This window comes from Anguilla anguilla, chromosome 3 (assembly GCF_013347855.1).
Source record: "Anguilla anguilla isolate fAngAng1 chromosome 3, fAngAng1.pri, whole genome shotgun sequence".
Lineage (NCBI taxonomy): Eukaryota > Metazoa > Chordata > Actinopteri > Anguilliformes > Anguillidae > Anguilla > Anguilla anguilla.
The window spans coordinates 60,501,182-60,520,858 of record NC_049203.1 but is presented as its reverse complement, the minus strand read 5'-3'; the positions used below and the strand labels follow the sequence as shown (position 1 = coordinate 60,520,858).

Genomic DNA, 19,677 nt, shown 5'->3' with positions numbered 1-19,677 from the left:
TTTATCGAAATGTAAAACTAGCCTATAGGCAAGGTGAAACCAAAATGGACAAAGATACTAATTTGAAATAAACAAGGTGAAACAGACAATGTCACAACAATTAAAGTAAAATTTGGACATCGAAAGCAATATTAAAACGGAAAGTTATAGAAATTATAGAAATAGGCAGTCAAGGGATCAGCCCCAGCATACCTTCACAAGATTTTCAAACCCTACATGCCAACCAGATCCCTCCGTTCTGCTACCTCAGGACGCCTAGCACCTCCCCCTCTTCGCACCTGCACTTCCAGAACACGTCTCCTGTCTGTTCTGGCCCCACGATGGTGGAATGACCTCCCTGTGGAGGTCAGAACAGCTGAGACTGTGACCCATTTCAAACGACGACCGAAGACCCACCTCTTCAGGCTGCACCTCTCCCCATCCCTCCCTTCCCCCCCTGTAAATGACTAAACTTAGGGGTGTAACTAGGCAGCTGTTTAATAGGTGACTTAGTTGATGCGCCAGTCTTAACGACTACTTGTATTTTTATTTATTTTTCCATAGATTGCGTTGTTGCCGTTCTCGTTGTTAGTGTTAATCAGTTTAACCACCAGGGTCCAAGTTGAACTATGCGGTTGTTCCCTGTACTTGGACCGGTACTTCTCTCTAGGGGTTTCGTCATACTTGTTCCTGGTTATGGTTATACACTTTGTTGTACGTCGCTCTGGATAAGCGCGTCTGCCAAATGCCTGTAATGTAATGTAATGTAATGTAATGTAATGTAATGTAAATATTTTAAATAGTCAAATATTCAATGGCCAGTTATAACACTCCACACCTATAAGAACAATTGTTAGAAAGTAGTTTTGGCCATACAAGTAAACTGTTTTAAATCACAGTTTTTCTTGTCGAGAAATACACTATTTTAATAATCCATGATGAGACATTACTACTGTGCTGTAGAGATGAATATTATTGTAACAAGACGGGTGGTCATTATAAGTGGCAATCATACTCACCAAGTCAAGGCAGAAAATGGTCTGGGGGGTATATCAGGTGTGTCTGTGCAGTTTCTGTTTCTTGTTTTTATAATAAGTGATCACAAAATGGAGTTGTCTGTGCTGTACAAGACAAATGCTTATGATAAGGCTGACAAGTAAGATAGGGTATAAGCATGAGCATGTTGCTGCATGCTGCTTGCAATGTATAAAAGTAAACTGCAGTTGTGAAATATTGAAGGCAGTCCTATATATTTTTAGGGGAGCTACAGTTGACCTCTTCCTGGTTATTGATAACTGAGCCCTTGGCTTCTACAGTCCACTATATTGCTTCAAATTGGCATAGTTAAACATTTTCTACCATAGTCTTTATGGGTCAGAGTTTGTGACTGATTTTGCTAAAATGATTTTAGTTTACGAAAGTGTATTGAAAAAGAAAAACTTTAGCAGCACTGATAATATACCAGCTAAGGGCAAAGAATAGAAAAGTTACAATCATGAAGATGTTTTCATACAAGACGGTTATTTTCTTTAACCTGATGTATGCATCCATTTGTGCGTGTAAAAATCGATCATTTGTACACTTGTTCACAATCAAGGTGGGGATCATGGGGATTTCCACAGCAGATGGTATTGGAATAAGTGTAAAACCCCAGGATCACAATGAAGTCTGTCTGTTTATCCCATTGCCTGAAGCCATGAACACTTGATAATGCGAAGCACAATAGTGATAAATTGGACTTTTACAGAATTGTAAATCCAGCCTTTGTGAATTCCCGAAAGCACCTGTGAGTCATTCCTCACCCCCATCGCACACAATGAACGGCTAAAGAGAACATGGAGCTGTACAAATCCATCCCTCCTATATCAAATGTTAGAGCGCTTTCTTGTCTCATGTCCTGCCTGTTGCTGTCATTATTACTGAACTTCCCTCAACAGGTTTGAACAGACTAGCACAAATGCGATGACTCTCTTGGTTGTCACTGTGCGATTAGTTCACCTACACGACCCGAACGAGTGAAGTGTAAAGGCAACATTCGGCTTTTGTCTTTAAGTGGAGATCTCCTGTCTTAAGAACGGAGAATAATCATTACATAAGTGAGAGTTTCTCTGGAAGGGATTCACTTGGAAAGAAGCTTGACATTCCTATCTAAATGTCATGGTTCTGTGTTTTCCTGTCTGTGTTTCCCTTGTTGGGCCGCCAGATGGCGGCACTTCTGTTTTGTGTCCTGCTCCCCCCTGTTAATTGTATTATTGTTGTCTCGTTATTCTATCATTGTTCCCACCTGTATCTTGTTATCCCCTCCTTTTCTGGGTTGATTGTTTTTTGAGTTCACCTGTGTCTTGTTACCCCCTGTCTATTTAAGTTCTTTGTTCCCTTGACTCGGGTGCTGGTTCCTTGTGTTTGTTTCCTACTTGTGTTTGATCTGTTTGAAATGTACCTGCCCTTGTACTCTGCCTGCCTGTGTTCTGCCCTGCCTGTGTTTTTGAGTTCCTGTTGTTTTCTGTTTTATTAGATATTTTTTGAGTTTGTGTTTTTGCCCATCGTGGCCTTTTCTGTTCCCTGCTTGTTTGCCTGTCATGTAAGTAAAATCTTTGTTAATTTTCCCTTTTTGAGTTTGTGTTTCTTTCCCTCTGCGTTTGGGTCCCCCCTACCCGTTACGTGACACTAAACCAAAATGGGCATCTGTGTTACACTGAAATGAACACCACCGTGCATCCATCTGGAATAGTCAACAAAATACATTACTCTTTACAGCAGTGTTTGTGAATCTATTTGTTTCCAGATGCACTTCAGTACATTCAGAACACAGCAACTATACCAGTGAATCCTAGCAGTATAAGAAAGGTATCAAAATATAAATTCTCAGAATTAAAAAAAAAATATTCTAGTTCCATTATATTTTTTAAAATATTCTAAAGACTAACCAAATGGCCTGATCCTGTGATCCTTCTGTCCTCTCTGCTTCCTTAATATAGGAGGTTCTGGCTGTTAATAGGATATTTTGGTGCTTCATTACAGTTTAAACACCAAAAAATATGTTTCTGAATATATTTGGGGAGCAAAATAGTAATAGTAATAGTCATGTAATTGCTGAATATTGATTAATGTTTTATCTGCCACACCTGCCAGAGCAGTTAGGGGTTTTACATTACATTACATTATAGGCATTTAGCTGACGCTCTTATCCAGAGCGACTTACAACAGTGTAACCAAACTCAGGATCAAGTCCACTTAAGTCCATTGAATAAAATGTAGATAAAAAGCCTTTACTATAGTAGCATACAGTAAGGAGAAACGAGAGTCTGAACCAAAAAATTTTTATTTTTTTTTTTTTTTTTTTTTTTTTTTTTTTTTTTTTTTTTTTTTTTAATAGTTATGGGAGAGGGTTTAGGGAAGAGGAGAGAGGTATACAGAGAAGAGGTGCGTCTTGAGTTTCCGTTTGAAGGTGCTCAGACACTCTGCTGTTCTGACCTCCACTGGAAGATCGTTCCACCATCGTGGGGCCAGAACTGCAAAGAGTCGAGACCTTGTTGCTGCTCGTGTAGGGGGAGGAATCAGCCGCCCTGTAGTAGCCGATCGGAGCGATCTGGCCGGCTTGTAGGGTCTGATCATCTTCTGCAGATAACCAGGAGCTGACCCCTTGACTGCTTGGAAAGCAAGCACCAGTGTCTTAAACCGGATGCGAGCTTGCACTGGTAGCCAGTGGAGGGAGATGAGGAGGGGAGTGACGTGGGAGTCACGAGGGAGGTTGTAAACCAGACGTGCTGCTGCATTCTGGATGAGCTGAAGGGGTCTGGTGGCTGATGCTGGGAGGCCAGCCAGGAGGGAGTTGCAGTAGTCCAGACGTGACAGTATCATGGCCTGGACCAGGAGCTGTGTGGAATAATTGGTGAGGAGTGGTCTTATTTAGGAGTTAGGTGTCTTGCTCAAGGACACGTCGACATGCCCAGGGCGGGGTTTGAACTGGCAACCCTCCGACTACCAGACAATCGGTCTTACCTCCTGAGCTATGTCGCCCCTTACCATGAGGCATCAATTGTAAAGCGCTATGTAAATGCAGTCCATTTACCATTTAGTTTGACCCGAGTTTCATGAGCCTGGCATTCATGAGCCATCTCCATTGAACGACTTCATTTGCGTAGAGAATACTTTATGCAAATGAGATGGACACACCTACTCCACCCACCCCATTGTGTAGTAGGCAGACCAGGTGGAAACGCCGAGTGCAATTATTCTTTAAGATATATGCTATAAGTAGTAGAGTCCAGTGACATGAATGGACACTGTAGCTACAGTGTGGTTAATTCCCTTGGACACTTGGTCCTCCCAAATTAGCCAATGGATAGTTGAGATCAAACTGAACTATCTCATACCATTAAAACCATTAAAACCATTAAAAAGGATGACTGAGGGACTGAGAGTTTTAGGGCCATATTCCTGTACTGAGCTGTACCCTTTAGTGGCTAGGAGCTATATATTGTAATAAAATACTTAAAAAGTAAATGGATTATAACTTTCAAATATTCAGATATTCAAATTGGCACATGAATCTATCAAACTCTGAGAACTTTTCCACTTCACAAAAATATATGTTGTTGTTGATTATTCAGTGCTTTGTTCAACTGGTGTATTGTTAATTCAGGAAATAAACAGAAACTGGTCGAAAGAAATGATCTGTTTATAAGTAAAATGTCAGTCATAAACAACACTAAGTCCCTGAGAGACAAATGCTATTAGCTGGGTCTTTTGAATGATTTAATCCATTTTACAGTTCCAACACTGTTGTCAATAGAATTAAATCCTCCTACACTTGTGCTAGTAAGTGTTTAATAATGCATTCCCTCTCAGTCATATCAATGACATGTGTGCAACCAATGGAAAAGAAAAGACTACCCCTCAACAGAATTGTTAATGGGTCAAATAGTTATGTCATATTTTCTGATGGTGTAAAGATAAAATAAAGAGTAATACACTTTAAAAACGTGTTAGGAGTACTATATACAAGCGTAGTATAGCCATTGTATTTAACAGAAGATATGGCAGTATTGTTATAACAATATTTTGCATGACTTTGTATGTAGGCATTTATGTGTAATAATTTTAACTGCGTTGAACCATGCTCGAGAGAATAACCAGAAAATGCATGTCTACCGCATAAAACAGAACATCATCAACATATTTTAAAACATCATTGCCTTGCGAAAACGGGGAAAAAGCACAACCACCCAAATATGTTATTGAACAATACTCCCCTCTACTGGTGAAATGTGTTTGTGCAGCAACATCACTGGCTGGTCAATGGCTGCAGGTTTTTACGGTGTGGCCATCGGTAACCACCTGTTGCAATACGTTTTTTTTTTTTTTTTGTAGTCCGAATTAAAAATCCGGGAGCAGTTAAAAATTGGTGCTGAGTACGCAAACCTGGAATGGTGAACCTCTTACACCCGCGATGTCCACTTGAAATCCAGGGGTTACTGGTTTTCCTTCCAAATCAGTTTTTTCCATCATCAACCATCCATCATACTGCCATTTGTATAATTAATCAATTTATTGTATACAGACCTACTTGTACTGTGGTTTTGAGCTGAATGCAAAGTTCAGAGATACATCCTGATAAATGTTCCTCAAATTATGCTCCAGCAATGATTTGCAATAAGAAAGTAAAAGTTACTTTTGATATCAAACTATTTCACAGAATAAAAAAAAAGCCTGACAAGTCCGCAGCAAGTTTCGGCAGAAATAGATTATGTGAAACACAACATAATCAACATTATGATAGATTTAACACAAAAAGAATATACAAATAAAACAATATTGAATAATATTGCAGCATTTTATATCATATCGGAATTGCTGCCTGTCACAAAAACCCAGTCCATCGTTCGTATTCAGCTCTCATCTCACCTGCAAAGTTTTCTGTTCCCTCAGACTCCTCCTCCACCCCCCTGTTATCACGTGACGTGTCAGCTGCTTGCGGAAGGCGTGGCGATTTAATAATACTTAGAAGGTTTACTTCCGGTAAGTAAAGCTAAATCATTTATTGCAAGCAACCAAGCTTTATTTTAAAATACTAAAACCATAATCGATTTATTTTAATTTATTTGGACCGATAGTGGTTAAATAACAAATTAGTTACACAAGGTCGTCGAAGACTGTGCTCCCTGGTGAACTAGATGTCCTGTCGTAGCTAGTAAACTGTAAACGGACTGGAGGCATTTCACCGAACGATACTAGTGTTACCAATTTATCACTTGAAACGGCCTTTTACAGATAGCGCGTGCTACATTATTTAATAGAGGTGTCGCAGTTTAACTGGTCAGAATAACCAAATTAATTAGAACATTTTGTAAGAATACATCACAGTTGTAGCGATCCAACAAACTTGAGAAGTTTGACCATTTCCAAAGACTAGAATTGGTGTATGCTTTGTGCATTTTCATTAAGATTTCAAATACAGTAAATATGCACCTTTCACGGCTACGAACACCATTGAACTAAAAAACAAAAACAAACTAGCTACTTGGGAAGTGGCTTTCTGTCGATGTTCAGTGTTAAATTGCTGCTATTCACCCTCGTTATATGTACCAGGCTACAGCCATGGACCAAAAAATCCCGTATGATGACTATCAGCTGCCGGTTGTCTTTCTTCCTTCTTATGAGAGTCCTCCAGCGTGGATCGCCCCACAAGATGTACGTCGTATCTCTCTCTCAGTCATAAAGTTCATTTACTTCACTTTGATTTATTCCCCTGTACATTTATCCTGCTTTATTACATTTTAATATCATAATATATAATTGACACTTTTTTTGCCAAATTGTTATTTGTTAAATATGAATTTTAGTTGACTACCGCAGCTTCACACTTTTGCGTTTTCAACCCATTTTCAGCGAATCCACCACCCTGACTACAACAATGAGCTGACCCAATTCTTGCCCCGCACCATTATCCTGAAGAAACCACCTGGGGCACAACTAGGTTTCAACATCCGTGGGGGGAAAGCCTCTCAGCTGGGCATCTTCATTTCCAAGGTGTGCTTGTGTGGGTTGCCTGGACTGTGGCAGCTTTGCTTTCTGATGGGGCCTGGCTACACTCCCATCCAAAAGGACAGCAATCTGTTTTTAGGTGTTAAATTAGAAATATGCAAGTTCAAGCACATTATTCTAGCTGGGTTAATTGTATGCATGCTGAACACATTAAGTGCACAAACCTGGCCCTCCTTTTGCCTCTTTTGGTTGCCACTTTTGACTTCCACAGGTGGGATTACTGGCCTTCTCCATGTCTGTTTGTGTCTGTGTGCTGGTTCTACTCACTGTCAGCCTGTTTGTGTCTGTGTGCTGGCTGTATGTTCTGTAACCCTGTTTGTGTCTGTGTGCTGGCTGTACTCTCTGTCAGCCTGTTTGTGTCTGTGTGCTGGCTGTGCTCTCTGTCAGCCTGTTTGTGTCTGTGTGCTAGCCCTACTCTCTGTCAGCCTGTTTGTGTCTGTGTGCTAGCCCTATTCTCTGTCAGCCTGTTTGTGTCTGTGTACTGGCTGTACTCTCTGTCAGCCTGTTTGTGTCTGTGTGCTGGTTCTACTCTCTGTCAGCCTGTTTGTGTCTGTGTACTGGCTGTACTCTCTGTCAGCCTGTTTGTGTCTGTGTGTTGGCTGTACTCTCTGTCAGCCTGTTTGTGTCTGTGTGCTGGCCCTACTCTCTGTCAGCCTGTTTGTGTCTGTGTGCTGGCTGTACTCTCTGTCAGCCTGTTTGTGTCTGTGTGCTGGCTGTACTCTCTGTCAGCCTGTTTGTGTCTGTGTGCTGGCCCTACTCTCTGTCAGCCTGTTTGTGTCTGTGTGCTGGCTCTACACTCTGTCAACCTGTTTGTGTCTGTGTGCTAGCCCTACTCTCTGTCAGCCTGTTTGTGTCTGTGTGCTAGCCCTACTCTCTGTCAGCCTGTTTGTGTCTGTGTGCTGGTTCTACTCTCTGTCAGCCTGTTTGTGTCTGTGTGTTGGCCGTACTCTCTGTCAGCCTGTTTGTGTCTGTGTGCTGGCAGGTGGTTCCTGACTCAGATGCTCACAGGGCAGGTCTCCAGGAAGGGGATCAGGTGCTATCAGTGAACGATGTTGACTTCCAGGACATTGAGCACTCCAGGGTGAGTGTCCGGGCTTGATCCCGCTACCGCCACCCCCAGCCCCCTGCTTCCAGGCCACCTTTTCCCTCTTCATCAGGCAATCAGTCCACCTGTGTTATCCCTGCCATGTGCTTCTCCCATCTCCCTGAACCTCTGCAGATATATGGCTCTAGGGTGACTCCAGGGATTTCACAATTGATAGCATCTTTATAGGTTGAGTGAGGCTACATTACTGAGCATACAAAAATGGGACTGTATTTAAACTCATATTTTTCAGCGCAAATGTTTACATTACATCATTTTACATCTTTAAATGCTTTATTTCCCAATTTATTTATGCTTTATTTCCCAATACCAAACAAACGCTGCAGGCCCATCCCATTGCCAGAGTATTCTCCCTCAGTTCCGGAGGGTTTCATGCCAGCAGGTGCCCTCTGAAACAAGCAAGTCATTCCGTTTGCGAAACCCAAGTTACTCTTGCTAATACTTATTTGTGTCTGTGATTAAATCTGGCACTAAATCAATGCCTACATGTTATGGTCGGTTGTGCCTTACTCAGTGGGCCTGCTGTCTGTTGTCAGTGCTGGCACAGACAGGATACAGTTTTGGGCTGTGATGCGCAGCACTTTCAGTTTGATATGACACCCAGCAACCCTAAAGGATCAACAAAGATGAGGGAAAGAAGGGGAGATTAAGCACCCAGTCAAAGGAGTACAATTTAACCCACCAAAGCCAAGCTATTTTTTTCCCCCCCAATTCATTGAGATTGTACTCAACTGGGACAGGTCTGCAGATACTAATGATGACAAATCAGGAGGCGAGGGAAATGATGGGGGGAGGGGGTGGTGGTGGAAATGATGTCACAAGCAGATTTAACATTCAGAATGGGGCTATGCCAGCTATGTTAAAATTCAGTAACAGTGCATGACAGTGGGGTTCTTTTCTGCTTGTCTTCACTGTGGTGCTCTGCTTTGTGTGTTCAGTTTAGCGTGTTTTCCCCGGTGTTTGTGGGACTTCAGTGAATGATCATGTTTCCCTCCTTGACCACCTCTCTCAGGCTGTAGAGATTCTCAAGACGGCCAGAGAGATCCTGATGCGGGTGCGCTTCTTCCCTTACAGTGAGTGTCTCTGTTGCCCCTCCGCTGCAGACGGGTCCCAACACACACGTGTGTCACTAAGGATGAAAGCCCAACACGCTCCTACCCAAAATGTGTGCCCAAAATGCTTTATATGAGATTATGCTATGCAAAAACTTGGTGTGTCTGTTTTTTATAATTACATATTGTAGTGTATGTTATTTTTTTCGTATATATTTTATGTCAGATGAAATTACATATGTGCTGTAGGCTTATAACTAGTGACTCATTTTTTGTTCCCAAGAATTTTTTTTTTTTTTTTTAGATACTAGGTTTTTACACAATGATTATTTATTACAAAATTCCCATTTATATGGCATACATTTTTGGATAGTGAATCAGGTTTAGAAGAAAAGCTACTTGATATTAAGCTCTGGCCCTACTGTAGGATAATATGGTGCAGTGAGCAGTGCTGTTTTTCTAGGATGAGTAATGTATGTTGCTCATCATCGTATCAATGTTCCTAAGAGAGCTTAAACCTTGCTTTCCTGTTTAATGAAAATACTGTGTCAACAGTCTCATAATTTTTCTTGAACTGAGGGGAATTTTTTGTAAAACAATGCACAATTACTGTCTTTAAATGCACATACTTTCTTAAAATAACATGTATAAAATATAGACTGTGCCTGTAGTGTGTAATAATGACCAATATTTGTCTTTGGCTGTTGGAACCTAATTTCTGAAGAAACCCTATACCAGGAACTGGCAATGTGGTTATGAAATCATTTAAAATCCTTTTAATAAAAGCTGCATAGGAGGTGCTCACCATAACAGTTAGTCACCCATAGGACCTGAGCCACTACTTGAGTTGAGGTGTTATACTGTGGTATGGTTTCCGTCTGCATGTGCTACATTTCACAGAGCTTCTTGGCAGGTTTAGAACAGCAGCTGAAAGAGCAGAACAGGGGCCAAATCATGGGTACCACATCTAAAAGATCAGAATACGAACGTTGAGCCTGCATGTATGCAAGTGATATACTGTGCTACTGATCAGAGTGAATAATTGCAAACTCACATTTTTAAGGTAGTGTGTTAGTTCTACCTCAGGTCTAACGGTGTTTTATTTTTTCTGCCATCGCTGTTGTGAATAAAATGACTGAATTTTTACCTTCTCAGACTACCAGAGGCAAAAGGAGAGAACTGTCCACTAGATGGCATCAGATCCCTTGGCGGTGGCTGTGTGAGTCACAGAGTCAGTGGCCTTGGCAGGTGGAAGACAGATCATCAGTCTTCCCACAGATTATTTCACTTCCGTTCCAGCACAGTGATGACACACACACACACTGACGCACTGGCTCCACACCCATCTGTACATGCTTTAGGATGACTAAACATGGAGATACTGCAATGCTGGACCATGTTCCATATTATTTGCAGTCATACTGTGTGTGTGTGTGTGTGTATCCGTGTGTGTGTAGATATGGCAGCCTTGCTTTTGGACACAGACATTTCAGTTTGTGTGTAGCCCTGATTAAACTAGAACAACTGATGTGTATTCATCAGGTGTTAACTGACAGAATATAAACTAGGATATAATAGCATATGCATTGTTTATGAAGTTATGTTGTTAAAAAGAGAGGAATATTGTTTGGTGAAAGACTACTCGCATAAAACAGTGCATCAAGTCTGTTTCAAGCCTCTTGAAGAACAGCCTTTTTAAAATGGATATTTACAACCCCCCAGCATGTGTATGTATATTTGAATATTAGTATATTTTGAATAGAGGCCTGGGTTAATAGATGTCATTTTGCTTTTATGAACGAATGTTTAGATACTAAAAGCTTGTTAACAGTTGTCACTGCAGTAATAAATATTTTACTACCTACTAAAGATAGGCCTCCAAATTTTGATCTGCCACTGAACTGTTTTCAGTTGGATCTTCACAATTTAAAACAAAAGTATGAATTGTACAAAATGCAGCGGATACAACTTGCTTGTGCATACAGATAAGAATCTGGACAATTAAATCAGTTTTACCAACCAATGCCAGTAGCTGTCGTCTCATTTTTTGTTTGACTATTTGGTTCTTTTAACAGTGGAAGTGCTTGCAATATGAAATTTTGCATACAAGTAGTCTACAGGAAGACAGAAAAACACAAGCTGTTTAATTTTTAATTTATTGAACATTCTAATAAATATAAAGTTATCAGATATGTCTCACAGTGAAAACAATTATGTCAAAATATACAGTAATTTGGATATTAAATTACATTTCTGCAGATTGCACATGCTACGCATCCATCCCTGATTGAGGCAACCTGAGAAAAACAGGCACTTATAAAAACCAAGTTGCCTTTGCACTCAAGGCTGTCAAACTTGTTGCCCCACATTCATCTACGACAAGATGGAAGGTTAGCCTTTACAGCACCACGGGCGAAACCTAAAACCAAGGGACTTCACAGCGTTCTCAATAACTCCTGCAAGTTCTAGTCTGAACCTCATGACAATTGACCACATTAATGGGTTGTTTTCAAGAGCTTTCATATTACATTTTTCTTCAAATACTCTTCATAACAGTTGCCTTTTCGGCAAGTCAAACACTAAATCAGACAAATTATTTTAACAGAAATTCAATTTAAACACGAGAAGGCTCCACGGAAACTAACAACTTGACCCATTTGCGGAAGGCTGACGTCGAACTAAATTTGTGTTACTTGCTCCTAAAAAATAGTTTCAACTATCAGGACTGTCAATCCTGTATCATTACTTAGCTGAAGCCATCTCAACATCTCGAATTTCACAGAAATCCCATGTTGTGCATGCAGTAACTACATCAGAAACCACTGTCAATGTTTTAAGTTTCAGAGTTAAAACAGGAAGTTGGATCACAACATCATCAGGAAACCAGTGTGTGGAACTGTTGTGCGCTCTGGCTGCTCGGGCCACACCACTGATAGTGGTAACAGTATTGGTTGTACAGTAATGTTCTGAATAAGCACATTGTGTGCGTAGATAACAGCCACTTCACTACAAAAGAAGAATCAGTGCTAGAGCACACACTGTACACATTCTCAGTGTGTAAAATCTCAGTAAAACAGTTTAGTGTGATAAATACATCTCTAAAAACTGAGGGAAAAAAAGCAACAGTAATACTTCATTTAGCTTACATTACATTCTTCAACCACCCATTTGCACGTAGCATTTTTGTTAACGTCCAAAGAAAACAATACTCAATTCAATTTAAGTCAGACAGGCAATATTAAACACAGGCTAGAATTTTATGCAGATCAAAACATTTCCCCCCAAAGTAACGATATTAGATGAATAATCAAACCTGCTAATGTCTAAGGCCTCTTTTGATATTGTTCATAGTCTTACTTTCCTGTAAACTGTAAATCCCTTCACTGCATACAGCAATACTGTGTATCCCCAATGGACAAACAGAGGTCAAAGGAAATGACCTGTTTGGTCAAATGCAAAAACACTGAAAGGACAAGAATTTCAAGTCCTAAGAAGAGCAGGCCAAGCAGAGTTGCTCCACAGGGTACAATACCTGTAAACAATTCTAATTCTTTCGCACAACCGTGTGCTCTCTCAAACAGGGTATGTACAGACATTATAAGCATTTGGGTTAAAAAACAGGGTTTAAAGAAAAAGACTAATGCCATTAACTGGAGAAGTTAACTCCACTGAAGAACAAAAGTGTTGAATGGTGCGTGCAGGTAAACAGGCACACGTTGGGTGCTGAATACAGTGTCGGGTGTTGGGTGAAGGATTCTGAGAACCAGGACCTGAATCTGTGCAAGCGTGGGTGTGTCCATCCATGCGTCCGTCCTGTGATGCGGGGCCGGGGGTCGCGTACGCCGCCCCCCCTTCCCCCCCTCGCCCCCGCCGCTTAGCTGCTGTCCTCGGCGGTCTCGTTCGCCTGGATGTCCAGCAGCGAGCTCTCGTCTACGTTCTCCAGCGAATCGCCGCGCTGGATCACCAGGTCGGATGGGTTCATGTACGGCAGGGAGTTCTGCTCCGGGTACAGCCATGGCTTACAGTCCGGGCTGTTCTGCCGCTTCCACTCTGGGTAGGACTGTCCTGCCTGGTGCAAACACTTCATAACCTGCAGGGGGCGATAGTGAGGGGGCAGAGATGCTAAAACTGAACCTTCAACGCTCTGAGGTGAGGGGTTAGGTACCTCTTTGCATCACAACTGCAGCCACATGCCAAACCCATGAATATAACAATCTCCACATTGAGGCAAATTGAAGTAAAGTCAGTTTGTCTCTCTATTTCACGCCAAAAGAATCTGTCAACTTTGTTTGGCCTAACTGATCTGTTCCCAAAGATAGTTAATCCTGATTTTCTCATATTCCATTACTTTCCCTTTTCCCTGGTAGGAACTTAGTTTTTAATCTTAAGGCAAGCTAAAAGGACTTGCCCACTAATATCCACCACCTCAAAATGTGGTTAGCTGTTGAAACATTTATCCAAAACCCACTACAGGCTGCAATACAGTTTAGTACAATATAAATACTGTATCTCAAAATGGCAAAATTGCCAATGATTTTCAAACCAGGTTAGGCTATTTCTAATATGTAGTTCATTTAATTTGAAAATATAAACAAAATATTATAAAAGGGAAATGCTTTATCCCAGTTTGTTGTGGACACATGACTACTTGATGGACCCCTGTGAATCCCCCTGACCCCAATTTAAAATTTAACAAACACCTGAGGGCATTTAGAAGGCTGTGACAAAGTCTTAAAACCTGCCATTGATATTTAATGTCAGAGGCAAGCTTTTCAATCAACAAGGTCCTTGTTGTCTCGCACAAGAAAGAAACACCTTGTCCTACATACTTTTGGATCATTTCCCGTTTCACAGACGGGAAACCGGCAGGACCTGTTCCCCAGCAATCCAGAGTTTCAGCTTCGGCTGAGACATTTCATTACATTAAAAAAAAATTCAACTGAACCGGACCTTCCAGTGGGTTACCATGGTAACCATTGTCATTGCAGAGGCTTGGAACTCCTCTCACTCCAGGAGAGACTCACGGCATGTATCCCTTTCAGAGACCATTTTAAAAACGGCCTTACGCTCCAACTCACGCACTAAAACTCTAAAGCGAACCGCATGCAAATGCATGTCCTAGATACAGATTTCAGCACAGATTTACTTAAAATTTCTATTTCAGTGTCATGGGCTAGCTCATTGTAAAACATCAGTTTATTGAGAGTCCATACATGCCTTTGATATGTGAATCGGGAGCATACTTACTCTGGGAGCCAAGATCTGAGAGGCTCTGTTTACGACCCATTTTGGAAGGGAACCTGGAGCAACAGACAAATGTGGGAAAAGGTTATGAACCAAGGGGAAAACACTCTTGGTGTTCCTGGTTACGGATTTATAAAATGCATTTGTAGAATAAAAACAAAAACGTAATACTGCACAATTATCTTAAGTTTGGCTACTCAAAAAGCACAAATGAACACTGCATTTAAACTCACGTGAGGTTTGTGTGTGTGTACGTGAGGGGGAGAGAGAGAAGAAGAGATAGGAAAAGAGGGACCATTGTACACATGAGGAGGAAAGGGTCAGAAAAGGCAATCTCACCTTTGGGGTCGGCTTGTGACAGGTATGTGAAGATGCAGCTGTTGGGGCCGGTGGACTTCACCATGTAGCCGGTCAATATGGAGATGGCTCGCACCATATCCTTACGAGGAGGGTAATTCTACAACAACAAACACCTCGACTTCAGCAAGAGCACGCATTTTTGTGATAAGTTACCTATACAAGCATATGCAGTCCATATGCTTGATTGGCTTAAGACCAGCTTAATTTTAATTCATACATAACTCAACTGTAATTCATACAATGTCCTTGACTGAACAGAGACACAGTGAAGAGTATGCCTCAAGTAGGGAAAGGTTTTTTGGATATTTACACATTGGTTGTTTTGTGCAGTTGGATATCAGGCATCTCATAGTCCAGTCCTGGTTTCCTTTTAATCGGATATTTAGCCAATTTGTTAATTTACGTACTAGGCTAAGTTCTGAAACACCGTATAAACCAGCAAGACAAAAGTCGGAGTCAGAGAATCAATCTTGAAATGCCAGACGTTTGGTGGTGAAGTATGAGGAGACTGAGTGACAGGGGGAAGGGAGGAGGAAAGAAGAGCCACTCCGTGCGAAGGAGAACAGGCGTACCGGGTGTTTGACGGAGCAGTTGACGATCAGGTATTCGTCGCCGTTCACCTGCCACGAGCGTAACGTCACCACGTCTCTGTTCTTCAGCGGCTTCGGACAAATCCCTGAGAGCGAGGAAACAAAAAGAGCAAAATACAGGCACTGTTAGAGCAACCCATGGAAAACCCATCTTCCAATAAACCCCCCTGCCCCTGCCCCCTACACACACACACACACACACACACACGCACGCACACACACACACCTTAAGCAAAGCCTCAGTAGAAACAGAAGAGCAAAAACAGAAGCTTGGTGTTGACAGTAAACACGTGTTCAGAACAGGCCCCCTCATGCCTTCCCTTCACTCCTAAGGGCAGCCCGAGGAAGACCTATCTGACAAGCCGGCGCCCACGCCGCTGGTGTCCCACATGACCTCGTCAGGGAGGTGAAAGACGGGGACTAGGGAAAGGGGCAGAGGTGTGTTGTGTGTGTTGTTCGTGCGCTTGAGTGTATGTGCATGTGTGCATGTTGTGGGGAGCAGTATGTAATTAGGGAAAAACCCTGAAAGATAAATAAGGCAGTAGTAAAGATGGTGTGGCAAATTGAAAGAAAATTAGAAAAGGTTTTTGTTTACTCGCCTTTCTGTTCCAAAAAAAAAAAAACAACAAAAAACCCCCCCACAAAACTACACAATACATACGCAGTATGCCACTGCCCTGACACAGCTGTCACATCAGGGGCCTAGGCACTCAGTCATCACTGACCTGACCCGACGAACGCAACAAACGTATCGACAGCAGTGGTGAAACTGCCCTTCATGAGTTCAGTTGCATACAGAATCACTGTCATGCGCGCGCACACACTGCACCAGGCGAAGACCGGCGGCAGCCATTACGAACGAGGCAAAGCGATAAGAGCACAGTCATAGCGGGCGGTAGCGCTCACAGGAGTAGTAGCCCACGTCTGCGTTGGCGGAGAGGCGTGCGATGTCAAAGCTCTCCAGCATCGTGGGATCCCAGCTCTTGCGGTACTGGCCGTCGTGTAGCACGTCGTACATGGCGGCCGCTGACACGTCGTTGATCGCCATCCTGCACTGAAGAAAGCAAGACAAGAGATGAGTTACACCACCCGCCATTCGCCACTGGTCCTGAATAAAGGAGTGGGAGTAAGTGTTTTTACACTTCTCTACACCCACACTCCAACTGAAGCTCCCATTAGACTAAATGAAAAAGGGAAATGTTCCACAAACATTGTGAAATATTGAATTTATAACTTTAATCAATATTTTACTTTGTGCTACTCATACGTTTTATGATATGCAAATTGTACATTTTGAAAAAAGAAAATGACCAAATGCCCAGCTGAAGACAGACAGACAGACAAACACACACACACACAAATTTATTGCTATACTTGTGAGGACTTCCCATTGACTACATTAATTCCGTAACCTCTAACCCTAACCCCAACCACTACATGCCTAACCTTAACCCTAACCTTAACCTAATTGTAACCCTAACCCTAACCCTAAGTCCTAACCCTAAAGCAGCCTCTTGAAATTGTGGGGACCAGCAAAAGGTCCGCACCTTGCGTAATTTTCCTCATCTTTCTATCCTGGGGACATTTGGTTCTCACAAAGATAGTAATACATGTCCACACACATACTCACACTCACACACACGCACGCACGCGCACGCACACGCACAGGGAAGTGTCCAGGACCACACTGCTCCTCAGGGGAGTGACCTGGATTAGAAATCCTCACGTGGCAAGTCAAATATGAATTGTGAGGAATAATTCCATTTTGTGCCTGTTCTAGTAATGATCCTGTTTATAAAACAAATGGAAAAACGCCATGATAATCGAGACTTGGATAAGAACACCTGTCCGAGCCAGTGGGAGCCACATGCACATTACTGAAAGTAAATAGTATGTGTATGTGCAATTTACTGCCTTTCTTAGCGCCCCCACAATCAGAAAGCCTACATTCAACACGTAGTCAAGCGAATTTGTTGCCGGGCACACCAGTGTACACAAACTCTATCGGGACTAAAAGGCAAGTCCAACAAATCTTATTAAAGGTAACAACTGTGCCTGCGAGGCAAAGATGTGTGGTGGCCTCCAGAAACGTCTTGTTTGCAATGAAGGATATTTTAGGTATTTAGGCCACATAAGTCTGACAACCTGGCTTTAGAATAGGTGTTATTGGAGCACCGAGGTGCTCGCGGTTTAAAGTAGCCTAAGAAAGTATAGCCTACTTCAATTAACTTCCTTAGCTTACAACGTCTTTATGTCCCAAAAAGGTTGCACATTGTAATTTTAAAAAATCACATTTATTCTCATCATTATTCTACGTTCTAGGAAAGAAGCGTGTATCAACAAAAGCTACTACATTTGAGAGAAGCGCATCAGTGCATCTGCGGGGAAAAACCACCGACACATTCACAAACTACCATGACAACTCATTATAAACTTGGATAGCTGTCCTCAAACGGGATGTCAGCAAGCTAGTTCACCTTAACTATTTGGCCTGTATCGGTCGCAGCTTCTCGTCCATAAATCCTCCCTTTAACTTTCTTTCATAGTTGGACATAATCATAGCTTCTGCTAAAGATTTTAAGAAGCTTTGCAAACGTTAGCCATGCAAAAACATACACAAGAACTTGCGGCTACCGCCGTTGAACTGAGAATGAAAGTTTACTATAAACTTCAAGTAAAACATAGCATATTGCACATAAAACTGTGTGGACCAATCGAAACATGTAGCCTAGACAAACGTTAATTAGCCCAATCGAAGCTATTGCGAAGAGAGAGACAACTGTAAAAATCAACTAACATCACATGTAGGCTACTGTAACAGATTTAAATACCTTGATCTTGTGCACTTTCTGGATGTTGTTTTTCTCTCCTTTTGTCGATGTCAACGAGGGCATTTCAACCCATACCTCCATTCCGTTCTTCTCGTATTTGCTATACCAGCCCTCCGTCGACAAGCATTGTTTTCTGAAGTCAGAAAAATCTGCTTCTTGCGGTATCGCCATGGAACCCCGCCGCGACATGTCTGGAATTCTTTAGATAAAATTCCAAAGTTCCACAAATTAATTTTATATAGCTACTCCAAATTCAACGGAGAGTCAGCGTTGATGTCGTTTCTTACTATAAGTATCCAAGCGTAGTGCGGTTACGCGCCAGCTAGTCTATAGACGAGGAATAACTTTATTGAAACTAATAACGGCTTATCCCTCAAGGTTATCGGTCCCTTTGGCTCTGCGCTCCAGTTTGCACTGCGATGACAATGAACTAGTCCCGGTTATTATAGTCCCCACATTAACATATCAAGTTCGACTGGATTTTTGTCTCGGATTCCTCACCTACCGAACATACGTAGCTTGTTACAACTTGACGCCTTCTAGGGCACTACTTCCGGGAATTACAACAGGTGCGTCTACAAACAAATCTGACACAGATACAGATGTCATTTAGCGCCTACATCAAAACCTTTCAGTGTCGAAAATGCTGTGTGTGTAGATAATGTTTGGTACAAACAATCGTAACTTCGTATTGTGTTGTTCTTCAACAACATGAATCTAAACGAAATTGATTTTAATAACTCATGAGCGCTACATGTGCTCCGCAAGCGAGTGAAATCTACACATCATCTCCTAACAGTGTAGTGATTCTTCAAACGATTTTAAAATAGGCCGCTTAAATTTAGTGACAACACAGACTGTTTAAAATGTAAGGTTGTCACTGCATTTGCTGCAACGTTTTATGATTGAGCAATCCAGTGATGTCTGGTTTCTGTTCCACGGATGGGATAGCCGACATGTTTCACTTGATGAATAGCTACTTAACACTTTACACGCCCTTCATTATCAAACAACCCTCGCTGTAAAGGAAAAATCATTAACGCGTGTTGTAATGGATACTGATAGGTGGTCTAGATTGAGATGTGGCCAATGTGCAATTCCCCCCTAACCATTATTAACTTATTGGTGACAATGTGTACTTGAGCAGAACATGAAACCCCACTAAGTCAATTACTTTTTATTATACACAAAGACATTTGTCAGTTTTTTGTATGAAATGTCAGCCATTCAGCATGAATCGAGAGCAAGACCTGTGTACATAGCAGTTTTCACTATGACTCAGAGCATAACAATCCAAGTGTTATTTTGTAATATTTGGTGACAACGCACCTTTTGTTCCATTGGCTAAGGCCATATATGGGTTATGTAACTTAAATAGATTCTTCCAGATATACAGGGAATCATTTACGAACGATTGAAATGATTTCACCAGGTGGATGAGTACATTGTGTAAAAAACTGATATTACGC

The 19,677-nt window shown here is 41.7% G+C and overlaps 2 protein-coding genes across 3 annotated transcripts; one reads left to right on the top strand and one right to left on the bottom strand.

The window, feature by feature from the left end:
- Positions 1-5,925: 5,925 nt before the first annotated feature.
- pdzd11 (PDZ domain containing 11) lies at positions 5,926-11,207 on the top strand. 2 transcript variants are annotated; one of them, XM_035407656.1, is made up of 6 exons: positions 5,926-6,000; positions 6,571-6,672; positions 6,871-7,011; positions 8,009-8,107; positions 9,144-9,204; positions 10,339-11,207. In XM_035407656.1, exons 2-6 carry the CDS (start codon positions 6,580-6,582, stop codon positions 10,371-10,373), a joined length of 429 nt encoding a protein of 142 aa, XP_035263547.1. In that variant the 5' UTR covers positions 5,926-6,000; positions 6,571-6,579; the 3' UTR covers positions 10,374-11,207. The 2 variants fall into 2 exon arrangements, with proteins under 2 accessions (XP_035263547.1, XP_035263545.1); XM_035407654.1 differs by lacking the exon at positions 5,926-6,000 and having other exon boundaries at positions 6,562-6,672.
- Positions 11,208-11,320: 113 nt separating this feature from the next.
- On the bottom strand, positions 11,321-19,602 carry stard14 (START domain containing 14). Its single transcript, XM_035409094.1, has 6 exons — positions 18,209-19,602; positions 16,284-16,431; positions 15,360-15,463; positions 14,767-14,884; positions 14,431-14,483; positions 11,321-13,273 (listed from the first exon to the last, which is right to left on the bottom strand). Exons 1-6 carry the CDS (start codon positions 18,395-18,397, stop codon positions 13,058-13,060), a joined length of 828 nt encoding a protein of 275 aa, XP_035264985.1. The 5' UTR covers positions 18,398-19,602; the 3' UTR covers positions 11,321-13,057.
- Positions 19,603-19,677: the final 75 nt, after the last annotated feature.